Here is a 23,033-nt window from a genome sequence, read left to right on the forward strand (position 1 = left end):
GCTCATTTGGGAAGGAAAGGTAATTTGTAGTATTGCACATCTCAAAGTATTTAAAAACAAAACTCGTAGTACTGGTAATAGTAATGCACATTATTTTTCTTACACCCTTGCATCTAAATGTATCAATACACTATGCAACTTGAATAAAGGCTGTAGAATAGGTGTCATCTCTGCTTGGCAGACTGGTAGACTGAAGCGCGGAGCAGTCCTGATTTGTCTAAGGTCAAATGGCGATGGGTTGTGATCATGAGGAGAAGGCTTATGCCTGTGAAAGTAGTCTCATGGAAGCGATGACACAAGGTGAATGAAAAGTATCAGAAGATGATGCCTTAATGAATCAGTGGGAGAGAGGAATAAAGTCCTTGTATCCTAACTTTCTGTTTATTGCTTTATCTACTAGTCCACTTATAGACCTATCTCCATTGGCAACTACATCTGATGAGAACTTCAAAAGCAAATAGGCCACAAGGGCCATTCATCACCTTTTTAGTTTATGAAGCTTTTGTTGTGAGGTTTGTCATGGTTCAGCAGAATCTCGTGGAGCCAGGGATAGTATTTCAGGGTAGGGGTTTTGAAGGAAAGAGCGGAAAATATGTAACCGAAAGAGGTTAAGAGGACAAAGTTGTTCATGCTGTTGTTTGCCAGTGATAGACATTAAATATGCTTAAAAAGTTACCTGCTTGAGTGTACCAGGAAGTGGATTTCTGCCAACATATCCTCCTAATGCTCTATCAAGGAAGGAATTGCAGGGGCTTATTTATGCTGTTGTATTAGTAACCTGAAAAAACACCATTGGAAAACTGCATTTAAATCAGAGCTTCCAAAAGCACTTCCTAACCCAGGTTTCTTGTAGTTATATGAATGGTTCATGGTTGCCTATATAGGGATACTAATTCCAAGGTATAAACTAAAGAAAAATCTTTTTAATTAACCAAAGGAGCCTAAAACTTTCTGAGCTTAACAAATGCTTCTTTAAGCCTATGTTTAAATTCCGATTTTTTTTACATGATGGCTATTGAGAGAGCCTGGTAAATGCAGCTATGCAATGGAGATGTCTGCCTGGAAATATTAAATATGTCTATTCTTGTTATCTCAAATACTGGTTCGGTGTGAGGAAGCTTTCGCAGAAGCCGAGTCCCTTTTTTAAAAACAACATGGACTGATCGAAGAGCGTCCATAATCAGAAGAACTGGCTTTACTTCAGTGTGGACTAGACTTCTAGAAATCATCAAAAGGGCAGATCCAATTTGACTCCATGTATTAAAAGTTCCCCGGGCAGTTCTAGTAATGCCATTAGCCTTCAGAAACCTGCACAACTCTAGGCAATTATGGACTCGCTGAATAATCCCCATGTGTTAGGAGACCAGGATATATATGTGTTGTTCTGCAGATATAGGTGTTAGGAGACCAGGATATATATAGGTTGTTCTGCAGATATAGGTGTTAGGAGACCAGGATATATATGTGTTGTTCTGCAGATATAGGTGTTAGGAGACCAGGATATATATAGGTTGTTCTGCACATATAGGTTGTTCTGCAGATATAGGTGTTAGGAGACCAGGATTTAGGTTGTTCAAACCAAGATGTAATTATTAAGCAAGAGCCTTAAAAGAAGACTGCCTAGGGAACAAGTTAGCTGCTCTTTGTTTCCTGTATGATGGATGGTGAGTTTTACTTTAACAATTCATCCCTCCTATGAAGCTGCCTTAGTCGGTGAGCTGGAATTTCTTGCACTTTTGCATTTTTGATTGTGACACTCATTGCTATTTGTCACACATTTCCCTGTCTAGACGCTGTCTGACTTCCAGCTCATCACCTGGTTAGGGGGGAGGGCAAAGGTGATCGTGGAATACCGATTTCTCTAGTCCATATGTACAACCTCCTCCTGGAGGATATAGGGTTTGATTTGGTCGGTCAGAGGTATTCCAGTCTTAACTGCTAGTAGGTGACGTATAGGTATAACAGCCTGCCTGTATCTGCCTGGTACTATGGCATGTAAGTATCCCCTGGTCAGCAATGTGTTGAATCTGTAGGAGTGCAAAAAAGGTGAATGATTAGGTGGTGGAGGGGATGCATATATGAGCAAGTGCTTTGCTTCTTGAAGCTTGCAAAGAAGAATTTTTCCAACTATTTGAGTTGGTCTAATAAATATTTCAGATTTACCCCAAAGGTCCTTGTCTGCCTTGCTTCTTAAATGATTTTATCAAGGACCTGGCATGTCAGACATATGGGTTGAGAGGATTTTGTTACCTGGGCTGCTAGAGGAGCAACATGGGCCGGGTTGGGATTGGGAAGATGCTGACGGAGTTACTCGCGGAGCTCCCTCTGCTGGCTGATAGCCAAAGTGAGATGGATGATTGCCTGCAAAACCAGCTGCTTGCAGCCTTTCCAAAGTGCCCGAATGAGATGTGCTGCTGGAAGACTTTAAAGGAGGAAAAAAAAAAAGAGGAGATTAATAAGAGCACAATAGCGGGATCAGCACCTCCTTTGCCATATTTGGCTTTGGAAGATAGACTGATAACTACTCTTTAATGGCTTCTTTAGCGGAAAGCAATCTTCTCCACTTCAAATAGGGCAAACCTTATTTACAAATGAATAATGCTCTCAGTGCCCTTGAAGTACTTACGATTCGTTTGAATTTTTGAATGGTGAACAGGAACGATTTCCCTTAACTTTGCACCTCTTGAAATGATACCCCACAAATTGTGTTCAGGTTTCTTAAAGCATTCATCCTGCTTTCATTCATTTAAATGCATTTTTAAAATGGACAGTGTTGCACGTGTTTTTTCTTAAGGTGCAAGAGTCAGGCACCTGAGGAGGCGAGCAGATTCTCCGAGCACTGTTGCAATACTGCTGAAATACTTTGAGTTTTATTTATTTATGAATTTACTTTGCTACGATTTTTAAAGCCAAGCCGCGGACCTCTATTCAATTGGCAGCAGTCCTTGAATTGACTTCGCAGGGCTTTGGCTTGTGCCATTATTACTTTTCTTAAAAGGTTTTAACTTTCTCAGACTCTAATTCCATAATATAAAATGTATTTTTGGGGGTGAAATTCCTACGCTCTTTTTTTTGATGAGCCTGTTGGCTTCATACATAGTATTGTTCATAGAGCAGTTTGTCCCCTTGCTCTTCCACATTCATGTTGGCCACTCTTACATTACAGGTCAACATTAACCCAAAAGCTTGCTTAATAACTATTCTCCAGTTATTTGGGTTGGTCTAATAAAAGATATCAGATTCACCCAAGGAACCTTGTCTGCCTAGGTCAACATTAATGCATTTTTTAAAACTTGAACGTACATTTTAGCTGGGCATTATCTTAGAGCTCATCATATTGTGTAAAGGAACTTCATAGCATTGAATCTGCTGCCGATAACACTCGATGCTTACACCACACGTCTTTTAAGGATCTCTAAGCATTTTGCAAGCCCTGATTAACTCTCAAGTCACTCCTGCATGTTAGATAACTCGCATGCCCATTTACTCCATGCCTCTATTTAGCCACTTGTAAATGAACCTGCCTAAGGTCATGCAGGAGCTCGGCGCTGAGACAACTGCCAAAAGGATTTAGGACCCCTCACTCCCAGAAACATCATTCTGAAGGTTTCTTTCATATCCCAAGCTGAAAATAATACAACAGTTGTCTGAGCTCACCATTTTTTTTTCTTTTATTGTCATGACGATGGAGAGCTACATTAGCTGCGATCGACCAAAGCATTCTATAATATACCTCTAATTTCCAATGTTTCTGTCGTGAAAATCCCGGATGGAAATTACATAAAGAAACCCACTCAGTGTAGATTTCTCTGCCAGGGGTTTGAAATGGTGTTTTCTTTTAAATATTGAAAACCAAATCCCAAACTGCTTGCATGTGGAAGAGCTTGATACGGTAAGAGCATTCTTCCTTCTATAGTTACCACTACGCACCTTTCAAAAGGACAAGGACAAGAGGTCACTTGACAGCTCCTGTGTTCCTGGTGCCTGCTGCAGAGTCACAGGAGGTTGAAGCAGCAAGAAGAGAAGCTGCATAGGGTACAGCTACTTCTCCCTGTTCTGCTGGGGATTAAACACGAACAGATTTTTGGCACCCATGCATAAATCCAGCCTGAACAGGCAAGCCATGAAACAAGATCACCTTGTGAATAATAACACCAGGCACAACTCATTTAAATCAAGAATATAAATGAATAGCTCCTAGGCAGCCAATGAAAGTTTGGAAGCCCCAAATTTTTGTGTTCAGGTTTCATCAGATGTCATTTTGCAGGACTTTCCAACTATTTTTCTTGAAAGTTGCTTCAAAACAGGTATGTGGTATCTGCACGGGGTGCCTGCTGTATTTTGTGTGCAAATCTGGTATTTGTGGACAGACCAGTTTGACAGCCCAAAGGCCAGAAATCCCTTCTGAATCCCAGGGATTACAGGTGCTACTTTGGTTGAGATGGAGCAAGTTTCCCCACATTGATTTATGAGAGCGCCTCCCCCTTTTTTTAAACAGACTTTCCTTGATCCTTCATGCTCACTCAGGCCTTTCCCCTGACAATTGCAAACAAGGGGGTTGGTTGTGGATGTGGCGGCTTTCCTTTCCCTTTGGGTCTGGAAATAAAATCATGTAATGCAGGATGTGGAAAGTGTGTCCAGTTCCTGTCAGGGTGGGTTGGATTTGAACCAGTGATCTGGAAGCGAAAGCTTCTTTTCTTTTTCTGTTGCCAACCACCTGAGCCAAGAAGAGGCTGGTAATGGTTGCAAGATGAAAATGCAGAGAATATTGATCCTGCGAAACCAAAATGGGATTATTCTTAACGTGCTTAACAAATGTCGGTGTGTCATTAAGAATCATTCTCGTTACGAACTCGTGCTCAAGTTTTTACTCCATGGATCACTTCTTTGCTTCTAGGGATTACCGAGGACTAGTGATGTCCTAGCCCTGTTCCCTCCTTGCTAGACACCCCACGAAGTGAACTTGGAGCGGTGGAAGATCTCCCGTGGTTGATTAAATGGACATCATAGCTGCTTTGATGCAGCTGAGAATTTGGGCACCTTTGCAAGAGGTTTACAGACTGGTTTTCTTTACAGCCCCTTTGTCCACAGATACGAAACAAGAGTATTATTAAGATTTTAAGCAAGCGGTGTTGAAAGTCATTGGAAACTTTGTAGTGGGATAGGTGGCATATTGATCCAGCATTCAGTTGAAAGCTCAGAGACTCGCATTAGCAACTTGGATTGCTTGCTTGCACCCTCGTACTGCTTTTGGCAGATTGGCTCAATTAGCTGGCATAGTTTGGTGCTATTCTCAGAGGTAATGAGGATATTAATGTAAAAGAAGCTCATATCCAACCCACACATGCACTTGTATGTACGTGAATGTATAAGGATGCTACGATACTTTATCAAATAAACTGTAGTGATGCAAACCTTTGGATTACGTGGATGCGAACATAATTGAGGTTAAGAATAGCAAATAAATATAGCTTTCGGGGAGCTATGATTGCAGCCAGTCGATTAGCCCAGGAAACTTGCAGGCAAATCCTGGTTTAGGGCAAGAGTGAAAGTATGCGGAGTATGCCAGTGTCGGTCCCCACTCAAAAAAGACGGGAAAAACACTTGTTTCAAACTCCTATACCCCCAAACCAGTTATTATTCAAGTCTGATGGTCTGTGTTTGCTCATTATAATTATATTGGTATGAATGTAATGTTCTATATATCTATTCACCGCTTCCAACATCATTCCTATGGGATATAAAACCTCTGGCAGCACCTTCACTCTCACAAGAGTTTACCAGGACCTCATCTCCTTTAGAATGATTTCTCTGCTCCCTAAAAAGATCTTCCTTTTTATAGAGGCATGTCTTTCTCATAAAGAACAAGCTTATTGTAGATATTCATACTTCAGCTTCCCCTTTCTTTTTCATTCACCACTCTTTCCATTGCCTTTCATATCAATCAATTCTCCAGCCTGGCAGGGATACACTCAGAGCTTTCAGACTGTTCCCTTTCCAAGTTAATGATAAAAGCTCTGTTTCAGAAAAAGCAGCGTTCTCACACTGTGCTTAAGAGCACGCTGCCATATTGTTTGTGGCAGCAAACTTTCCATCAGAACTGGTTATGAACTTTGCTGGCTTTGTCCGATCATCCAGAAGTAGCTTGAGGCTGCTTTTTTTTTCAGGTCCTTTGAAGTTTGAACCCAGTTAAGCTGGGAAAAGGTCACAAGGGCAAGTCAAGTGGACTTTGTCCAACATGGCCACTAATCTCACTGTCAAACTCTTGTGAGTCTGCATAACTCCATTAAACTTGGATTTACCTCGCAGTGAGAGTCTGTTGTGGAGAAAAATGGATTTGCTTGAATGCAGACGTGGGAATTCACGCAAAAATTTGACCTCAAATATTCGCCAACCCATTTCGAAGCCAGCTGGTCAAGGTTCCCGTTGATTTTCTTGCCACGGAGTGGAGTCCGCATAGACGTGGCGGATGGTCCGGTGGCTTGAGTAGTAACCTAGAAGACAGAGAGCCTTTCTGCAATTCCCTCCCTCCTCACTTGTATCTTTTTTTAGACGTAAAGCAAAGTGATGTAGTCTCTCTCTGCTTCAATTCCTTGCGTGTAGGCAGTACCACATCTCTACCCCAAGGAGGTATTGCGCGGATAAACCGAATGCGATGGCACTATGGCAATAGTGGGCATATAGACACAGGACCACCCCACTGCTTTGTAGGATACGTTTGCCTGTCTCCATAGGCAGAGCACATGCCAGGAAATTTGCACAGTGCCCCACGCTATTTTTTTTTTTTTATGAGCTCCAGAGTCAGACAAAAATAAGGAGCCCTCCCCTTGTGGAGTTTCCTGCTTGCTGGGTGCATGTAAAAGAGATCTGGCTATGATGTATGTTAATAATGAGCTGATAATACAAGCCAGCCCTGAGATGTTGAGTTAGTCTGGTCTGCTGCCAAATGGGAGGTGAAAGTTCAGGAACTGACTCATGTTGCCAAGACCTGGTCCTGCGGAGAAGGTCTGCCCATTAATAGATTGAGTTTCTCATTAGGGCTACACAATGTATGCTTAAAGCTTTGGGGCTTGAGCTGAAACCCAATCCCAGTAAAAGCCTGCTGAAAAGAGTGGCAGATTTACTGTTAAATAAAGGATTAAAGGAACACATGGCAGGGTTGTTGGGCTGGAAACCTGACTGGCCTTTGAAGATTGCCTCTGATTCCAGGTCCTTCCTTTAAGGCGGCAGCATGTAATGACCTGTTCCTCTCTGTCAAATGTAGCCTCCAGGGCAGGAGTTTTACATTCTCCTCTTGCTTATGGACCCTATCCATCAAGGGCTGGCTGATTCGAGCGTTTGCTTTTCAACCTAAATGCACGCCACTGCCTCTAATGCAAAACAAGAGGCACATCATTAGCTCGGAGGGACTCAACACAAACAGTTCCTTCCAGCCCCCCGCCCTCCTTCCCGGCTTTCTCTAGCCGTCAAGAGCGTGCACCCCACGTTGGTGTTCCTGGCGAGCGGCTCAGTATTTACACCCCTTCCAAAACGACTCCGGTCTCTCGTGTTTCCAACCAGCCAGCGTCGCCAGCAAGCTTGCAGCATTGCCTGCTCAGGTTACAGCCTGTCGGGTTTATACCAGCCAGCAATGAATGGAGCCTGTACCCAACTAAGCGCCATTCACTCACTTACACTCAAACAGGTTTAAATAGCCTCGCAAAGGGAAAAAAAAAGTGCTTCTGTGTATACTGCCGCCCAAAAACCCGACAGCACAGAAAAACATTACTGGAGGACATTGGGCCATTAGCGGAGCATTGGTTTTATAAGCACATTTATTGGAAGGGAAAAATGATTCCCATAAAAAGTTTCGGATTTTGAACTCGCGTGCCGTGCTTAATGAGTCTTGTATCATTCTGCTTTAACTGCCTAGACTAACATAGAGGAGCGCTGTGACAAAGGGAGTCATAAGATAAGCTTTGTAAATTGAGGACCGGTTGAATAATGGGCAGCATAACTATTAATAGGAATTCTGGTTTTTTTTTTTTTTCCTTTTAATAATTTGACCTAATTGTTTTGTTAGCCTAATGAAGGAGATACAGCTACAGAATTAGAGGCAGCAGTGAATTTTATCTTCAGCTCTCTACCGGCACAATGGCTCGCATTGTCCCAGCCTGCCGGGAAGCAGTGGGCATCCTTAATCACTGGTGATGTGGTGCTGCCTTGATCCCACACGACCAGCTTGGACCAAATTCATCTCTGGTGTAACTTCGTGAAATTCAGTGGAGTTGCACGAGTGAGGATGTATTTGTCCCCTTGTTCACAGACAGCATGGCAGCCGGAGACTGGGAATTAGGTCAGGGCTTGGATTTGCAGTTTATGACGTTGAACGAATTTGCTTATATGTAACGGGCCCACGTGTGTGTGTGCGCATGGGTATATATTTCACTACATTTGAGCATGCTGCCTTGCACTATTGTTTAAAGCGAACCGGAGCTGGCAAAAAGAAAGAACTAAGTTTATAGACTTCTTAAGTCTGAGCGTGCAAGGCATGGTGTGGATTCGAAATCCACTTGGAAGAGAAACGTGCAGATGTGATTTACCTCCCACCTGTGATTCAGTGGGTGACATAACAGGATAAATCCTCAGGCAGGCAGAGAAACATCTGAGCAAAATACCTGGGAGTGAGCTTTCAGGTGTGCTTAGCATCCAGCGGTCCCCTATTTAGGCCAACGTGAGAAATCGTATCTGGAGCCTCCAATGCATTTGGACGCTGCAATTTGTATGTTACCATAGCAATAGGCCAGGCCTCTCTTCCAGGTCATTATTACTGTAATTTGCCAATGATGAAGAACAATACACGTAGCCATGTGTGCTGGCCCAGGGGCCATCTGCGTGCTGAATCAAGCTAGGCTCAAAGCTGCAGTTTTCAAGCCTCTAGGACTCAGAGTACACTTTATGCTTTCAAGGACGATGGAGCCTTTTGGATCCAATCGGTATTTGTTACGCACCCAAAACCCCTTGCTTTGTGTCAGGTCCCTTTGTCACCGGAGCGGCTATGCTCCCATGCTGCCTGCTGCAGAGCCGACGATACGTTTTATGGTGCTGATGCTACCAGCGACGAGAGCGGCTGGTGCTCGCTGTACTGAGACAGCCCTCCGCTGCCACGGCTGCTCCCCTGGCCCTCAGAGGGCAGATTAAAAGTGCTCCTGATGCTAAGCCATTTTCTGCATCTATAACTGGCTGAATTATGCAGAGGTCCGGGTGCAGGACCAAATGGGAGGAAGGTGGAGAAGTTATTTTCGTCTCTTCCTAATAGAAAACTTGAACCGGGCGAAGCAGTGGTCAGTCGCAGTTTTCCATCTAGGTCTGTGCTTTTGAAGTCTCCGTATTTTGGGAGCGTGGGGCACTTGACCTCTTTAAGCGGTGGCAGAGCATTGTTTGAGCAGGCCAGCTGAGTGTCAGTCTCCTAGCCCCAAGGCTGTGTGCAGTTTTGCTCTGGTGGAAATGACTGGACAAGGAGGGCGGCAGAGGAAGAAGCCTTTATTTGCTTTTCCTATTGGGTTGACCATCGGAGGGTTTAATCGTAGAAACGTTCGCTTCTCCATATGACGTTTGCAGAGTCCAGCCTGAGCTAAGACGTAACAAAATGAGTGATCATCTACCAATTATTGAGTCGAGTGGTGGAGCTGTTTTTTCCCCCAATAACATTTTTCTTGTCCTTGTCCTGTCTGAAAGACCCCTGTGACACCCTGGGATGGGCAGCTGAAAGGTTTAGTGAGTACAGTTGTTTAAAATTACCAGGAATCCAGCCCACCTATCACTTCTGTCAGCTATCGCTGCTCTTGTGTGAACACTTTCATTATGATGACAGGTCTCAGAAAAGTGCTGTTAAAGAAGCGGAGCTGCTACCCGAGAAGGGTTTTGCTCAGCTGCTTGTAGCTAAGGCAGGCTGACACGCAGCCTTCCACAGCGGGAGAAAACATCCAAGCGTGTCAATGAGATCCCAGCGCATCAACACGACGGTACCGAAACACCGTGGGCTTAAAGAGAGCTCAAACCCCTATCACAAGTGGGCACGACTGGTCTAGTGAGTGGTGCCTTTTTTGAGGTCAGCATTTAAGGGTCTTGGTGCCTGTAGCCTTGTTTGGATACAGGAGTCAGAAACTTTTCTTTCCCTGTTAGACCATCCATACCTGCAAGCCCTTTTCCAGGTCAGAAATCCTGACTCGTGTAGATGTTCCCATGGGTTTGAATAGGACGGTGTATTTGGGTGTATATGAATGAATTACCCAGCCCAGTTTCCAGAAACCTGGAAGCTCATTGCCACCATCTGCAGAGAAGAAACGTACAGAAGGAGGATACCAGTAGTCTTCTGGTTCAGACACTGACCTTGGCATGAAGGAAATTGGGGTTCGGCACCTGGCTTTGCCACTGTTACCTTACTTGTACCTCAGCTCTGTACCTGGGGGAAATTATTTGTATTTGTTCAGATGGATGAGCTCTTTGAGGCTATTCCTGACGTCTGCGTAATGCATACGGAAATAGCAGAAGCCCCTTAATGCTCCCATAATACAAAGTGCTTAACATCTCTGCCTCTGGGTGGGTTTCATTGTGCTAAGTGGAGGTGCTCAGAAGACTGTACCTTTCAGGGTCAAAGCCCTATTTTCTTTTTGAACGAGGAGTTTGTATCAAGAGATGTAGTAACTAATGAAAGGAGTGGGTGTCCATCAGCATATAACAAAAGCTCCGGCAGCCAGGGAAAGGACAAGACAGGTGCTAGGGGAAAAGCAGCAGTATTTGACCAAGGCCAAGACTTCCCACATTTGTAATTTGTGTTTCCATTGAATGCACTTCGGTATTAAAAGCAACCCACATCTCTTCCTGTCAGCTTTTCCTATGTTAAAGCCTGCCACGTTGGTTTGAAAATGTGACTAGTGATTCTGGGTGTCCTCTGTTCATGTCCCCGTGAGAAGGGCATCTCATTTTCACGTTATGAATCCTTTGAAAATTGGGCTCCATCAGGGTGCTTTTGGATTTGACACCCTGAAACCTGGGGCACTTAAAAATCTGTTTCTTTTGAAAATAGTCTCCGCACATCTTCCACCGACTCCAATTTCTGACTTATATTAGGGCGATTTTGTTTGATCTGAAACAAAATCCTTTTGTCTGATAATCTCCATTTGATTAGTGAACACGAATCAATTAAGACTTGGCGATCGCTGCCTTTGCCCTCACTTGATAGGTGGGAAAACTGAGCTGCAGAGAAGTTGCCTGTGGCTACAGTGAGTCTCGGGCAGAGCTGGGAACAGAGTACTGGTGCTTGGACTCCTCCCCCATTATAACTATCAGACCAAATCAGTTTAAATGCTATTTGCTTTGGATTTCTAGTGCTGACACACGGTATGAATGCAGGAGTCATGAAGTTTACCACAATGAAGCGAACAGCATCAGAACTAAAGGGCATCATATGACATTTTGCCTATTGTATATAGCTTTTAGGACACTGACATTTGCAGTTAGTGGCAGGGGGAAGGAAGCCTAGTTTGAATGATGCCTAGTAGAGAACTGTGCTTTACCAAACCTTATCCGGTAACAAAAGCCTTCATTAACTGAAAGTCCAGTATCAAGTATAATCTTTGACTTTAAACAAAGAGCCAGGGTAAGCGAGTCTGATGGCCTTAACAATGCAGATGGGCTGTAATGTCAGCATGGAGAGTGGGAGTGATTTTTGTAGCCTTCCCTGACCTTTGCACATGCACGCTTGTTTTTCAGGCTTTTAAGGTCATCACCCAATCCGTGAAAACAATTTATAGATTTCAATTCAGAATGTCAGACGCAGTCTTTGATTAACACATGCATCAGTTTTGCAAGACTGAGTGGAGAAAGGGAGTTTTGCAATGAAAGGGTATTGTTGGCTTTCCGTGGTCAAAAGGACAGGTATATATAATTATAAGCAGCAAAACCCAAAATGTCACTAAATACCAAAAATAAATTTGTGGCGTGTCATTTTCCTTAATATGTAAGTGTTTAAACTCGCTTGCTTTTGTGTTTCTGCATTAGATGCTAGGGGTCCTTCTTGAAGCTTGTGAAAAATATAGAAGGAAAGTCATCTAATGTATCTCTACAGAGTGTGTGTGTGTGTGTGTGTGTGTGTGTGTGTGTGTGTGTGTGTGTGTGTGTGCGCGCGCGCGCGCACACGTGCATGTCATGCACATGTACACCTGATGGTCTTGAAGTAGCACTTAGGAACAACCCTCCAGGATCAGACCCTAGGCCTGCCTAGTATTCTGATTTACCGATGCTTTTGAGGAAGACGTGGGAACTTCACAGTAGCAGATGGATCATAAAGCTTCCCTGCCCATAGTCCTAATCATGGAAGTTGGCATAAACCCTGAAGGATGAGGTTCAATAGCCCTTCCCAAATCATAGTTGTGATCAATAACACTGGATTTTTTCGTGATCCACGCAAATATCCAAATCCCATTATTTAAATCGTATTTAGTTATCGGCCACAGTGGTTCCACAGTTAAATAGTACATTGTTTGAAATAAATATTCTCGCCCATCAGTTTGAATTTCCCTGCTTTTGGTTTTGTTGAGTGTTCCCTTGCATGACAAACAAGGATAGACGTTCTTGAACTGCCTTCTTTCTCCATTCATGATTATATTTGCTTCCGTTGGGTCCTCTGACACTTATGCGACTATTCAAGGAAAGGCCATGGGTATCTGTTGTGACTCAGTGAAGGATTTGGTTGTAATACATTTACAGAATGTAATTTCCACAAAGGGAGTGTTTTCAGGAAGTATGGTGAAATTAGACAACCCACTCAACAATGGTCTAGCAAATTTTATTTCAAGGCAGGTGAAATCATGAAGTTAATCAACGACTATGGCATTTTAATAAACGATGACGTATTCAAATATCTGGACGTATTGTCTATTGCCAGCTCTTGCCTGATGCAGTATCAATGACCTCTATGCAAGCAGGGTTAAACTGCATCTGAGCCTTTGAAATAAAAAGTCTGATTACTTGCTGGAGGCGTCTGCTGTCATGAGCAGCGATTTGAGATCAAATAGGAGAATGCATCCAGAGATAGAGAAACCACTGTTCTCTTTGGTAATATGTTCCAGTGGCTAACAACTCCGACTGCTAGAAAGTTGCAACTTATTTCGGATTTGGCTATGTCTGGCTTTACCTTCCAGCCAACCTTCCTATGAGTAAAACTCAATTTCCTAATTGTTATGAAAGGCAAACACAGAAGAGACAAGTGCACAAATAAGGTCCTTACAAAGTCTCCGTGAATATTCATGGGCGTGATGTATGTATTTCTTTCTTTATGCAGAATTTGCTGACCTTTTATTCAAAAAGGAAAATCTGCCTGGCAGTTTCATACTCTGAAGTCAATCACCTGTGGAAGAAGAAGTGAAAGGTGTAAGGGTTGGCTTTCTAGGGATAAGGGAACGTCTGTATTTTTTTTAATGTACATTCTTGGCTTCTGGGGGTTTTTTTTATTTGTTTGCCTTTCCTGAGCCAAAATGTGTGATGCGCAGCACAGCAAGGGGAGGCGGCTGGAGTGCAGAAGTGTTGGTCTTCACTATGGGAAGACGGCACCGTGTAGGCGCGTGGGAGGGGATGGGGCAGGACTGAGGGCTGGGTGGGAGAGCAGTGCTCAGAGGCGGGGTTTGGATCAGCTGGAGTGCCAGGAAGGGAAGAAGCACAGGCCGGGTGGAGGGGGAAGGTATACTGGGATGACAGGAGGAGGTTCAGTGTTGGGTAAGGGGTTGGGCATGTGGAGTGGCAGACAGAAGACGCTGGGGCAGGGGTAGGAGCAGCAAAGAGACCCCAGAGAGTTGATCCATGGGAGGTGTAGTTACTCTGGGAGTGGGAGCTGTGAGGGGGGCTGTGTGCACCCCACCAGGCAGTGGTGTCAGCTTTCCCTTCCCAGTGTCTCACTTCAGTCTGTGGGGGGACAGAGTGCTTTTCCTAGTGATTGCTTCCTGAAAAGGTTATTACAAAACCTGCTCCTCTGTGTCCATACAAAGTAGAGGAGAATCCTTGCTCCTCCCTTGCATGAGCAGATTCCTTCTGCTACTCATTGGCTTCCCCTGGCTGGGAGCCTTCTGGCTGAGAGAGGTAGGCAGATGGTTTCCTTGAAGGCTCAGTGGCACTTCAAACATCAGTCAGCAAGTATGCATGGCTATTGGCCAATTCCCTCCCTCCCACGATCCTAAACCCTTACTTCCTAGTCCAAGAGAAAGTTTTCAAAGCTACCTCGGCACAGGATGGCTTTAAAATATTAGGCTTTTATCATAGCTCTGCTAAATCCAGTGCCTGGGGTTTGGTTCCCTGTTAGGCTCCTCCAGAGAGAACTCCTGTCACATACGAGTCCAAGAAAGAATAACACAGATCACAGTTTAATATCCAGTTCCAAAAATTGACTGTGGTGGGATATAGGAATTTAAGCTCGGGTGTCGCGCTGAAGCCAGTGATGTGCTTAGCAGATGCCTCTTTGGATTTAAATGAAGTGTTGCAGTGGTGCATGGCACCAGAGGGGAAAATCTTTGAGAAAAGATGAAGGTAGCAACCAGACTCCTGTAAGCAGATATGGGGGAGTAGTTATGTGTAAACCTTATGTTTTGACCTTGTTTAATAGTTTAACTCAGTGGTTGTCACCCTTCTCTATGTTAAGAGCTCCTTTTCCATATTAGAAACCTTCTCCCACCTATCTGTGACCGCTTTCTACTTACCAGTGTAAGAAGGATACGGCATTCACAGGCACCTGATGCCTGCTAGCAGGCTTCAGCTTGAGAATCTGTGTTCTAACTATGGACATTAAGGCTAGGGACAGACGTTCAAAAAGCCTGAGCCTGAACTGGTTCAATCTTTTGTAGGTTAGTCTAACCTGGCTTAGCTAAATCAGTTTTGTAACTGGACTGACATCCCAGAAATGCAGGCACATGCATATATATATGGTCAATAAGTGGGGGGTGGGGGAGAGGGGTCCCCCCAGCGGCTGATTGAGAAGCGGGTGGGCATCCCCCATGGTGAAACCAGAAGTGCCGCCAGCAAAACTGGACATGCCCCCACCTCTTCGCTCTGCTGTTGCATACAGGTGACAACCCCTGTGCTAGCTAATACACAGACACCTCCTCAGCAAGGCTGAGGGGAGGGGGAATTCCTGCTTAGCAGGGAGTGGTGAGGTGCGGGGAAGTAGTAGGGAGGAGAGGGAAGGGGCCAGCCCTGCTGTGGAGCAGAGAGCCCCAGAGAGCATGCTGGGATGCTGGGGGAGTCTGATTTATCTTAAACCAGCAAGGGGTCTGCGACAGACATTGCACAAATCAGTTTGAGCCAAATCAGTTAAGTCTGATACTACGTTTTATCTACAGGTTTATCTCAAACCAGTTTCAGCCATTCTCAAACTGGTTTATATGCACTGGACATCTGTTCTGTTACAGATTTAAACCAGTTTCTGATCAATTAAACCAGTTTCTGTGTAATGTCTGCCCCTAGCCTAAATGCAGGTTTGATGCTTAGCTGTTCCCTGCCTCGTTCCAAATTCCAGTGGTTCATCTCTCTTCTGGAAGGCCTTTGTGAAAAGTGAGCTTAGCTTATTTGAACCCAATATCCTGTTTGCTGAGCATCTTTCTCAGAGGATTAGGATTCTCTAGTGAAGTATCCAGAGCTCTCCTGGAAGATGTCTACACAAAAAAAATGCATCACTTTAATTATATTGGTTAAAGAGGTACAACTTCCTTGGCAATTTTCTTATATCAGTGTTTTCTTAGAAGGAGGCGCAGATTTACCAATAAAATTGTATCCGCATTCTGGGCTATAATGGCATAACTGTAAAACATCATGGCCATGAGAAGCAAAGTTACAAAAACAGCATGAACCACCCTCTGTCACAGGCCAGACCTCTCAGCTTGGGTTCCTTGTAATGGCTTTTTCCTCTTTCATGGTTGGTTAGTAATGGGTTTAACATAGGCAAAAATCATCCTGGTGTTGATCATCTTGGGTGTTGTTTTTCATGCTATTGGGGAGCAACACAGATGAGTAAAACTGGAATTTTCAGTGGTGTTTTTGCTAGATCACAAGTTAAATCCTCCCGACTTCACTAGCCTGATTGATTTGGAGGGAATGGAATATAAAGAATGCCAGGAAGATTCAAGCCATCTTCTTCTGCCCAGGGATTATGTGATTGATAAGTCTAGAGGAGGAAAACCCCCAGCATGACAGAAAGGACCCAAGCATATGGCCTGATCCAAAATTCAGTGAAATTAGTATGTAGACTCCTCTTTGGCTTCCCGGGATCAGGCTGTTCTGGCTTCCAACCAGGCTACTTCTGCTGACGCTAAGGGAAGTCCCCACTAGTGAGGACCGTGGCTCTGAACCTGAAGAGCATCCCAAATCAGTAAAGCACCTAAGCGTGTCTGGCAGTCCTATCGAAGTAAATGAATGCTTACACTTCAGGAAATGCTTTCCTGAATGAGGATATATGCAAAATAAGGGAAACTTATTAAGAAGTAAAGTTCCAGTAAATCCTCTAGTAATATAAAATGAAAGAGGGGATAAAATGAGTATAATTGTAGCACATACCTACTATCTAGTCTGCTACATAGCAGGTTGTTTTAAGAGTGTTTCTAACTACCCCTATAAACAGATATCTACTATGCCAAAGAGCAGATATGACCCCTGCCCACCTCTCCCACCAGCCACAATGGAGTGGTAGAAGCATCCATACCCTGCTCGTAGGCAGTTCATCTACATGGGGTTCCCCGTTCAAGGGCTCCAGCATCTACTCCAGCATCTGATCTTAAAAGACTAGAACTTGAGTGAAGGTAGTGGGAAAATCTGTGCAGCAAGTGTCCTCTAAACCAGTCCTTTCCAGGAGAATTAAAATGCATGCCAAGAATTTAAGACTTACAGGACTGCAACAGTATGTTAAACTGACATTATATTTTAATCATGACTTTAGTTGACGGAGAGGGTCTTGAGTCAGTAATTTACTCCTCACTGGAGTGTTCATTGGCACACCTAATGCTGTTTCTCCCCCCACCCCCCCCCCCCGTTTTATTATGTTTTCTGACTGTTAATGGTAGTTTGCTCATTTGCAAACTAATTTGGAAACTAATTCCACCATCTAATTCTGGTGTATGAATTAAATATGAAGGCGCATCACCTTAAATTATCATTTCAAAGTTATGGCCCCCATCCCCTGCATGCTGCAGGGGTTTATTTATTTTTTTATTATTATTCCTTTCCTTCCTCTTGAATTGCCTGGCACTTTTCCTCCAAAGTTATTCACTCTTGCAGGGGTTGCTGGTGCCAACGTGCTTGCATTATTCTCACTCAGTAGAATTGTAATGATGTTGCCTGCTTGTCAACCACAGTCATTTGGTGCGGTGACAGATATTGATTATTTATGACTCGCAAACATTTAATTAAGTTTTACTAGATAATTAACATGCTATCAGCCAAGCATGCTAAAAAGATGGAGAACCTGTTCCTGGAAACATCCTTTAGTCATAGACCTTTATGAAAAAGTTAGCACAAGATTTGTTTCTTATTTCCAGCTTTCATAAACATTTATTTGTGGAGGATCCTGGACATTTTGGGTACATTTCACACCATATCTGTTGTCATGATTATGACCCCCTGTTAGGGAATGAGATGCATGTATGTGGCCCCTTATGCCGTGTCTTTGATAAGACTCCATGGTGGTATAAAAGCCTGAATAATAGAATATCATTACCAAATCTCAGCTTATGACAAAGCATCTCTGATATTCTCAAGCAAATATCATACCTCCTTGCAGTGACCATTAGTCATCCATGAAGATTTGAGGGCTGTTTCTAACCGGGTATAATTGGTGGTGTGGTGCCATTTAAAGTTGTTGCAGAAATGCTGGTTTCACACTGATTTCACACTGCTTGATGGTAGAGCAAATGCCAACTTCGATCGATGGAAAGTTCAGTAGGGGATTTCTAAAAACTCAGCCTGTGCAAAGACAAGTAACAATAAACGCAGCAACCATATTCCAGTCCCCTAACCCTAATAGTCTATTGGTACAGAATGACAAAATTGCACCCTTCCCAGGGCATGAAACCCTCTCCCACTCCCGTATATCCCAGCACTTCTCCAAAACGAAGGGAAATGGATAAACTCTGCAGGATGCCCATGAGATCTACAAATTTAGGGTAGCTTGGACCAAGGACTTTGCAGTAAATTTTGAAGTTATGGGGGTCTAACAGAGCGCACCAGTCTCATAAACCACACAGAAGCCTGCCTAGATGATTACTGGACACTGCCACTTATCAACTGAGTTTGCAAACTGCACTCATCCATTTTGACACTGATTTTATTATTATTGGTATTTCTGCAGTACCCCAGCCAGCTTTGGTTCTCCATTGTGGTGGGCACATCATAAATGCATAGTAAGAAATGGTATTTTCCCCAAGGAATTTATGCCAGTGATTCTCAACCAGGGTGCCGCACAAGAGAAACCCATAAATTTTCAAATAGGAATCCATAGTGTGCAAAAATATTCCTACCCATTGTAGAGTTCTTTACAACAGAAGAATTGCACTAGTATTTTCCTGCGCTCAAAACATGAGCGCAAAATAAGAGCTGGCATTATCCAAGGCCTTGAGCCTTGCATCGAAAAAGGTTGAGAACCACTGAGTTATGCCCTAAGCAGCTCATGGCTTGAAGTCAACAGCACAGCTGGGATCAAAACTCAGGTCCCATGTCTCCTAGCCCCGTGCCTCGTCTACTGAACATGTGACTCTTCCTTATTCATGTCAGAGGAAAATGTCTGTTTTTATACCTTAGCAGTTGTGCACTAGGCACATTTTTTCATCGTTGTGTATATAGCCTTTGCAATTTTGGTTAGTCTCATCCCTATGAGTTAAGCAGGGCATTTTTTATTACTATGGCTTTACATGCTACATTTTAAAGCATCGCTGTTTGCTCCTGATGCATTATTGCTTAATTTTTAAAACAGCCCAGCAGAATTTTTGCCAAAAAAGAATTTGACGTTCTGCCGCGGCCTTACCTGTCATAACTTTGGGACTCATTTTTCATGTCCGGGATGTATTATAACACCCCTGCGTATGTCAAAATGGAAGAGGTATAATGACCAGGGGTGTCTTGAGCCTGTTTTCAAACAGAGGTTGCTAACACGGCACTAAATTACTGACATTCAAACCAGGCTGTTGGAATCAGTAACTTGGGATCAGAGTTTCTTGAAAATAGAAAGAGGGCATGTTTGTCATTTCCTTTGAAAATCAACTTGTACAGCAGCCTTTCTTTGCAGAGCAGAAACTAACTTTGATCTGCTAGCCAGCGTTCCTACAGCGAGAGCGATTAGCAGGGTTTCAAGAGCTACGGCTGAGTGGACCCGGCCAATGTGCTGAATGCCTTGTGCCTGCTGTGATTGAACAGAGGGACTAAAAAGGCAGAAGGAAAGTTTATAAAGGGGCAGAGTGGCTGGGGCAAAAAAAAAAAAAAAAAGGAATGCTGCCAATTTATGAATGAACTTTTTGTGTTTCCCTTGTCCCCTTTTAAGCCTTGTGCAAAGGTTGTAGCAAGTTTATTGATTTTTCACAGAGTGAGTTAATGAGGTCAGTTTAACTCTTTGCCAACCGAGTGTGACAGGTGTGTTTCTCTGTACCACTGAGATGCTCTGATGTGCCGCAGAAATCTGCTGCTGGAGATCGCGCCGGTGCCAAGGCAGTGGAAACCCTCCACAAAAAATGTTTTTCATTCAGAAATCCCAGTGGTCAGAGCTCAGTTGCGAGGAGGCCCATTTGTCACTCCCGACTGCCAACTACTGCAGTAGTTACAAGTGCCAAAAAGGCAGGAGAGGAGGCATTTGATCTCCTCTTCCCCCAAGTAACAGTAGCAACATCAAGGTCTGTGACACTTTAATGAGGAATGATAGCCGAAATTTGGCTACCTAGGAATTACGAGAAAGCGGTGGGGGGCAAAGGGATGGCTTAGTGCTGGAATGCAGCCCTTCTGACTTCTAAGCCATGGGTTGCAATCTCTTCCCTGGTAGGTAGAGATGAAATTTGGCTGATAAATTGTCGTTTTGACCTCTGCTGCAGACTGTGCATCCATGCTGGGAGTCTCAGCAGAGAAGTCACGGATTAAACAGGCGGCAGACTACGCTGCCTATCTCCCATCCAGCTCACGGTCAGGTGGAGTCTCAGCCTCCATGATCTGTGTGTGTGTCCTATCACACCTCCGTGATGATTTGATGCCACAGTGTAACATTGTATCAAAGGCACGGTGGCAGCACATGTAGCCACGCAAAATCGTCGTGGGAGCCAAAGTAATTTGGGGATGTGGGATCCCATCAAGAAAATTGCTCTTATCTGAAAGAGCAAGATGGATGGCCACCCTGCAGAAAGTATTAGGACAGGGGTGGGCAATTATTTTGGGCTTACTAAGGTTTGGCAAGCCATCGAGGGCCACATGACAGGCAGCCAGATAAATATTAATTTAATTTAATTTAATTGAATATTCATTTATACATATTATCTAAATTTTTTAGGGGCCCCGCGGGCTGGATAGAATTGCTTGGTGGACCATATGTGGCCTGCAGGCCACATTTTGCCCACCCCTGTATTAGGAGGAAAGATGAATGTACTTTTGGGATGACGTGTAGTGAAGAAAGACGAGTGTTTGAATTCAGACGCACGCTCCATCCCTGACCTTGGGACAAAAATCACTTCTCCCACTGTGTTTCAGTTTGCCCGTCCATGAAATGGAGGTAGTGCTGCTCCCCGCTTTGCTTGAGTATGCATGCTTGTGTATTTTTAGCTTCACTATTTTTTAACTAAACTTGGAGTGATTGATCATACAGATCTTCCCCATGTGGGAATGTTGCATATTATATAACGGAATAATATATAAGGAAGGGGTAGGTATAAGACCTCTGCCAACTTTGTTATAAGCATGACAGAGGGAAGCATCCAACATTAAACAACGGTAATTTTTTGCATCATAAATGATCAATGATATAGTAGACAACTTTTAATAAGAGAGTCAGGGGAAACATTTTACTGTCTTTTATTTTAAGCCTATACGTTGTAGCTGAAACCACCTAATATCATGGGACTAATTTTCTTTCTTTTCTTTTTTTATTGTTAGTGTCAGAGAGCCGAGCGGTCCTGGACAATATTCAGAGATTTTCTTCGCTACCAACATATCTACCTGTGAGCTATCAGATCTTCAGTGCTGAGACATCTTTTTTCCTTAAAGAAGCCAACCAGGATTTCATGAGAAACTCCAGTTTGCAATCCCGGGTAGAATCTTTCTTTCCATATAAAGCCAAGAGGCCACCTGTATTAAATGCCAGCTACGGGCCCTTTTCTGTTGAGCAAGTAGTGCCCCCAGATCTCATGTTAACCTCAACCTCTTTTGGCTCTACCAACAAGTTTACTTTTAACTGGAAACTTAAAGCCTACATCATGAGTGACAAAATTTACTTGGCCAAGCCCAAAGTTCAAGTCCTCTTCTACATCGTGGGCAGGGACTGGGATGATTACAGTACCACAGAGCGGCTGCCTTGCCTGCGGGTGTTTGCCTTTCGAGAGACCCGGGAAGTCAGAAGCAGCTGCAGGCTGAAGGGGGATCTGGGATTGTGCGTGGCAGAGCTGGAGCTTCTGCCGGCCTGGTTTAACCCTCCCACGGTGGTTGCCGGCCGCAAGAAAGCCACTGATCCGTCTGTGGGAAGCACTGTGGAACTGTATTACATTATCCAGCCCGGGGACGGGAAAGGGGAGTGCACCACTGAGGATGTAAGAAAGGGGAATGCCATCCGACCAGGAAAGGATGGCATGGCTGAGACCACGTCTCACTTGCAGAGGATTGGGTCTATCAGCCTCTACCGAGGCCCAGAGAGTTCTCAGCTGACGGAGCTCAGGCTGGACGGCAATGTGGTCATCTGGCTGCCATCGAAGCCTGTCAAGCAAGGAGAGGTGGTGAACATTTATGTGACGATTGCTAACAATTCTACGGTGGATCACTTTATACTGAGGTACAGTCAGAATGGTTTCGTGTCTCTGTTTTTCCCGTGGTACCTGATGTGGGGATGACCTGTCTGGAAGATTACTTCCTAATAGTTACAAACCATCCTTCCCACCTTGAGTAGGCCAAGGAAGGATCTAAAGCAACTTTTACTAGGCTTCCTCATGATGAATACATTCATTTTTCCCACTTTGAGTAGGTCAAGGAAGGATCTAAAGCAACTTTTACTAGGCTCCCACATGATTAATACATCCCTGCATTCTACCATTAACTCCAAAACTCAATTTATTGCCTAGTGGGGCCACTTCTGTGGAACGACAGACAGCGAGGCACCATACTAGCTCCCTGTCGGTCGGGGTTTTAGAAGCGGTCTTTTTATCTTTAAGTAGGTCTGCAACATAGCCAAATGCATGGGATAGTGCACTTAATTTACTTGCCTTTGCTTTAACTGCATAGCACAGTTTTGCATCCCGATGTTGTAATGGTTTTGGCACGTGAACTTCAGGGGTGGCAAGGATTCAGCCCCTTACTTCTTGGAAAGCAGTATGATTTTTCTGTGGCACGCATGTACCTGCTAAAATAATACCTACTGTGTCTGATGTGGCTATAGATATAAAGAGACGGTTTGTACTAAATGGTATTATTTTGTAAGCCATCAGCAACAAGGGTACACAGGAATAGACAAATTGTCATCCTGGGTTGGACGCACGGTCCATCTATTTGACTTCGTAACCTGTTTGCTCACCAGGCAGCAGAACATCCTTGGAGGCTGGAAAAGACCAACAAACTTGTTAATGGCCACCGAAATGTTTGACGCATCTCTTTGCCTGTTACCAGGCTTTAAATTCAAGGGATATGTCTGCAGTGATAAGCAACAATTGCTCTTTTAAAACCTCAAGACATCAGGGTTCCCCGTAGGATTCTGCACATGAAAGTATTCATTTCTAAGGCGCATGTGAATTAAACTAATGCAGAGTTGACAACTACCGAGGAGAATAGCCTTTAGAACAGGAAGT

The 23,033-nt window shown here is 43.9% G+C and overlaps 1 protein-coding gene across 1 annotated transcript in view; it reads left to right on the forward strand.

Annotated features, from left to right (window-relative positions):
• TMEM132C (transmembrane protein 132C) overlaps positions 1–23,033 on the forward strand; it is a 293,597-nt gene that overhangs the window by 61,465 nt on the left and 209,099 nt on the right. Inside the window, exon 2 of the mRNA XM_059713429.1 lies at positions 21,139–22,027. Within this exon, the coding sequence (XP_059569412.1) occupies positions 21,139–22,027 (889 nt within the window). The remainder of the gene's footprint in view (positions 1–21,138; positions 22,028–23,033) is intronic.

Source organism: Alligator mississippiensis, chromosome 10 (genome assembly GCF_030867095.1).
Source record: "Alligator mississippiensis isolate rAllMis1 chromosome 10, rAllMis1, whole genome shotgun sequence".
Lineage (NCBI taxonomy): Eukaryota > Metazoa > Chordata > Crocodylia > Alligatoridae > Alligator > Alligator mississippiensis.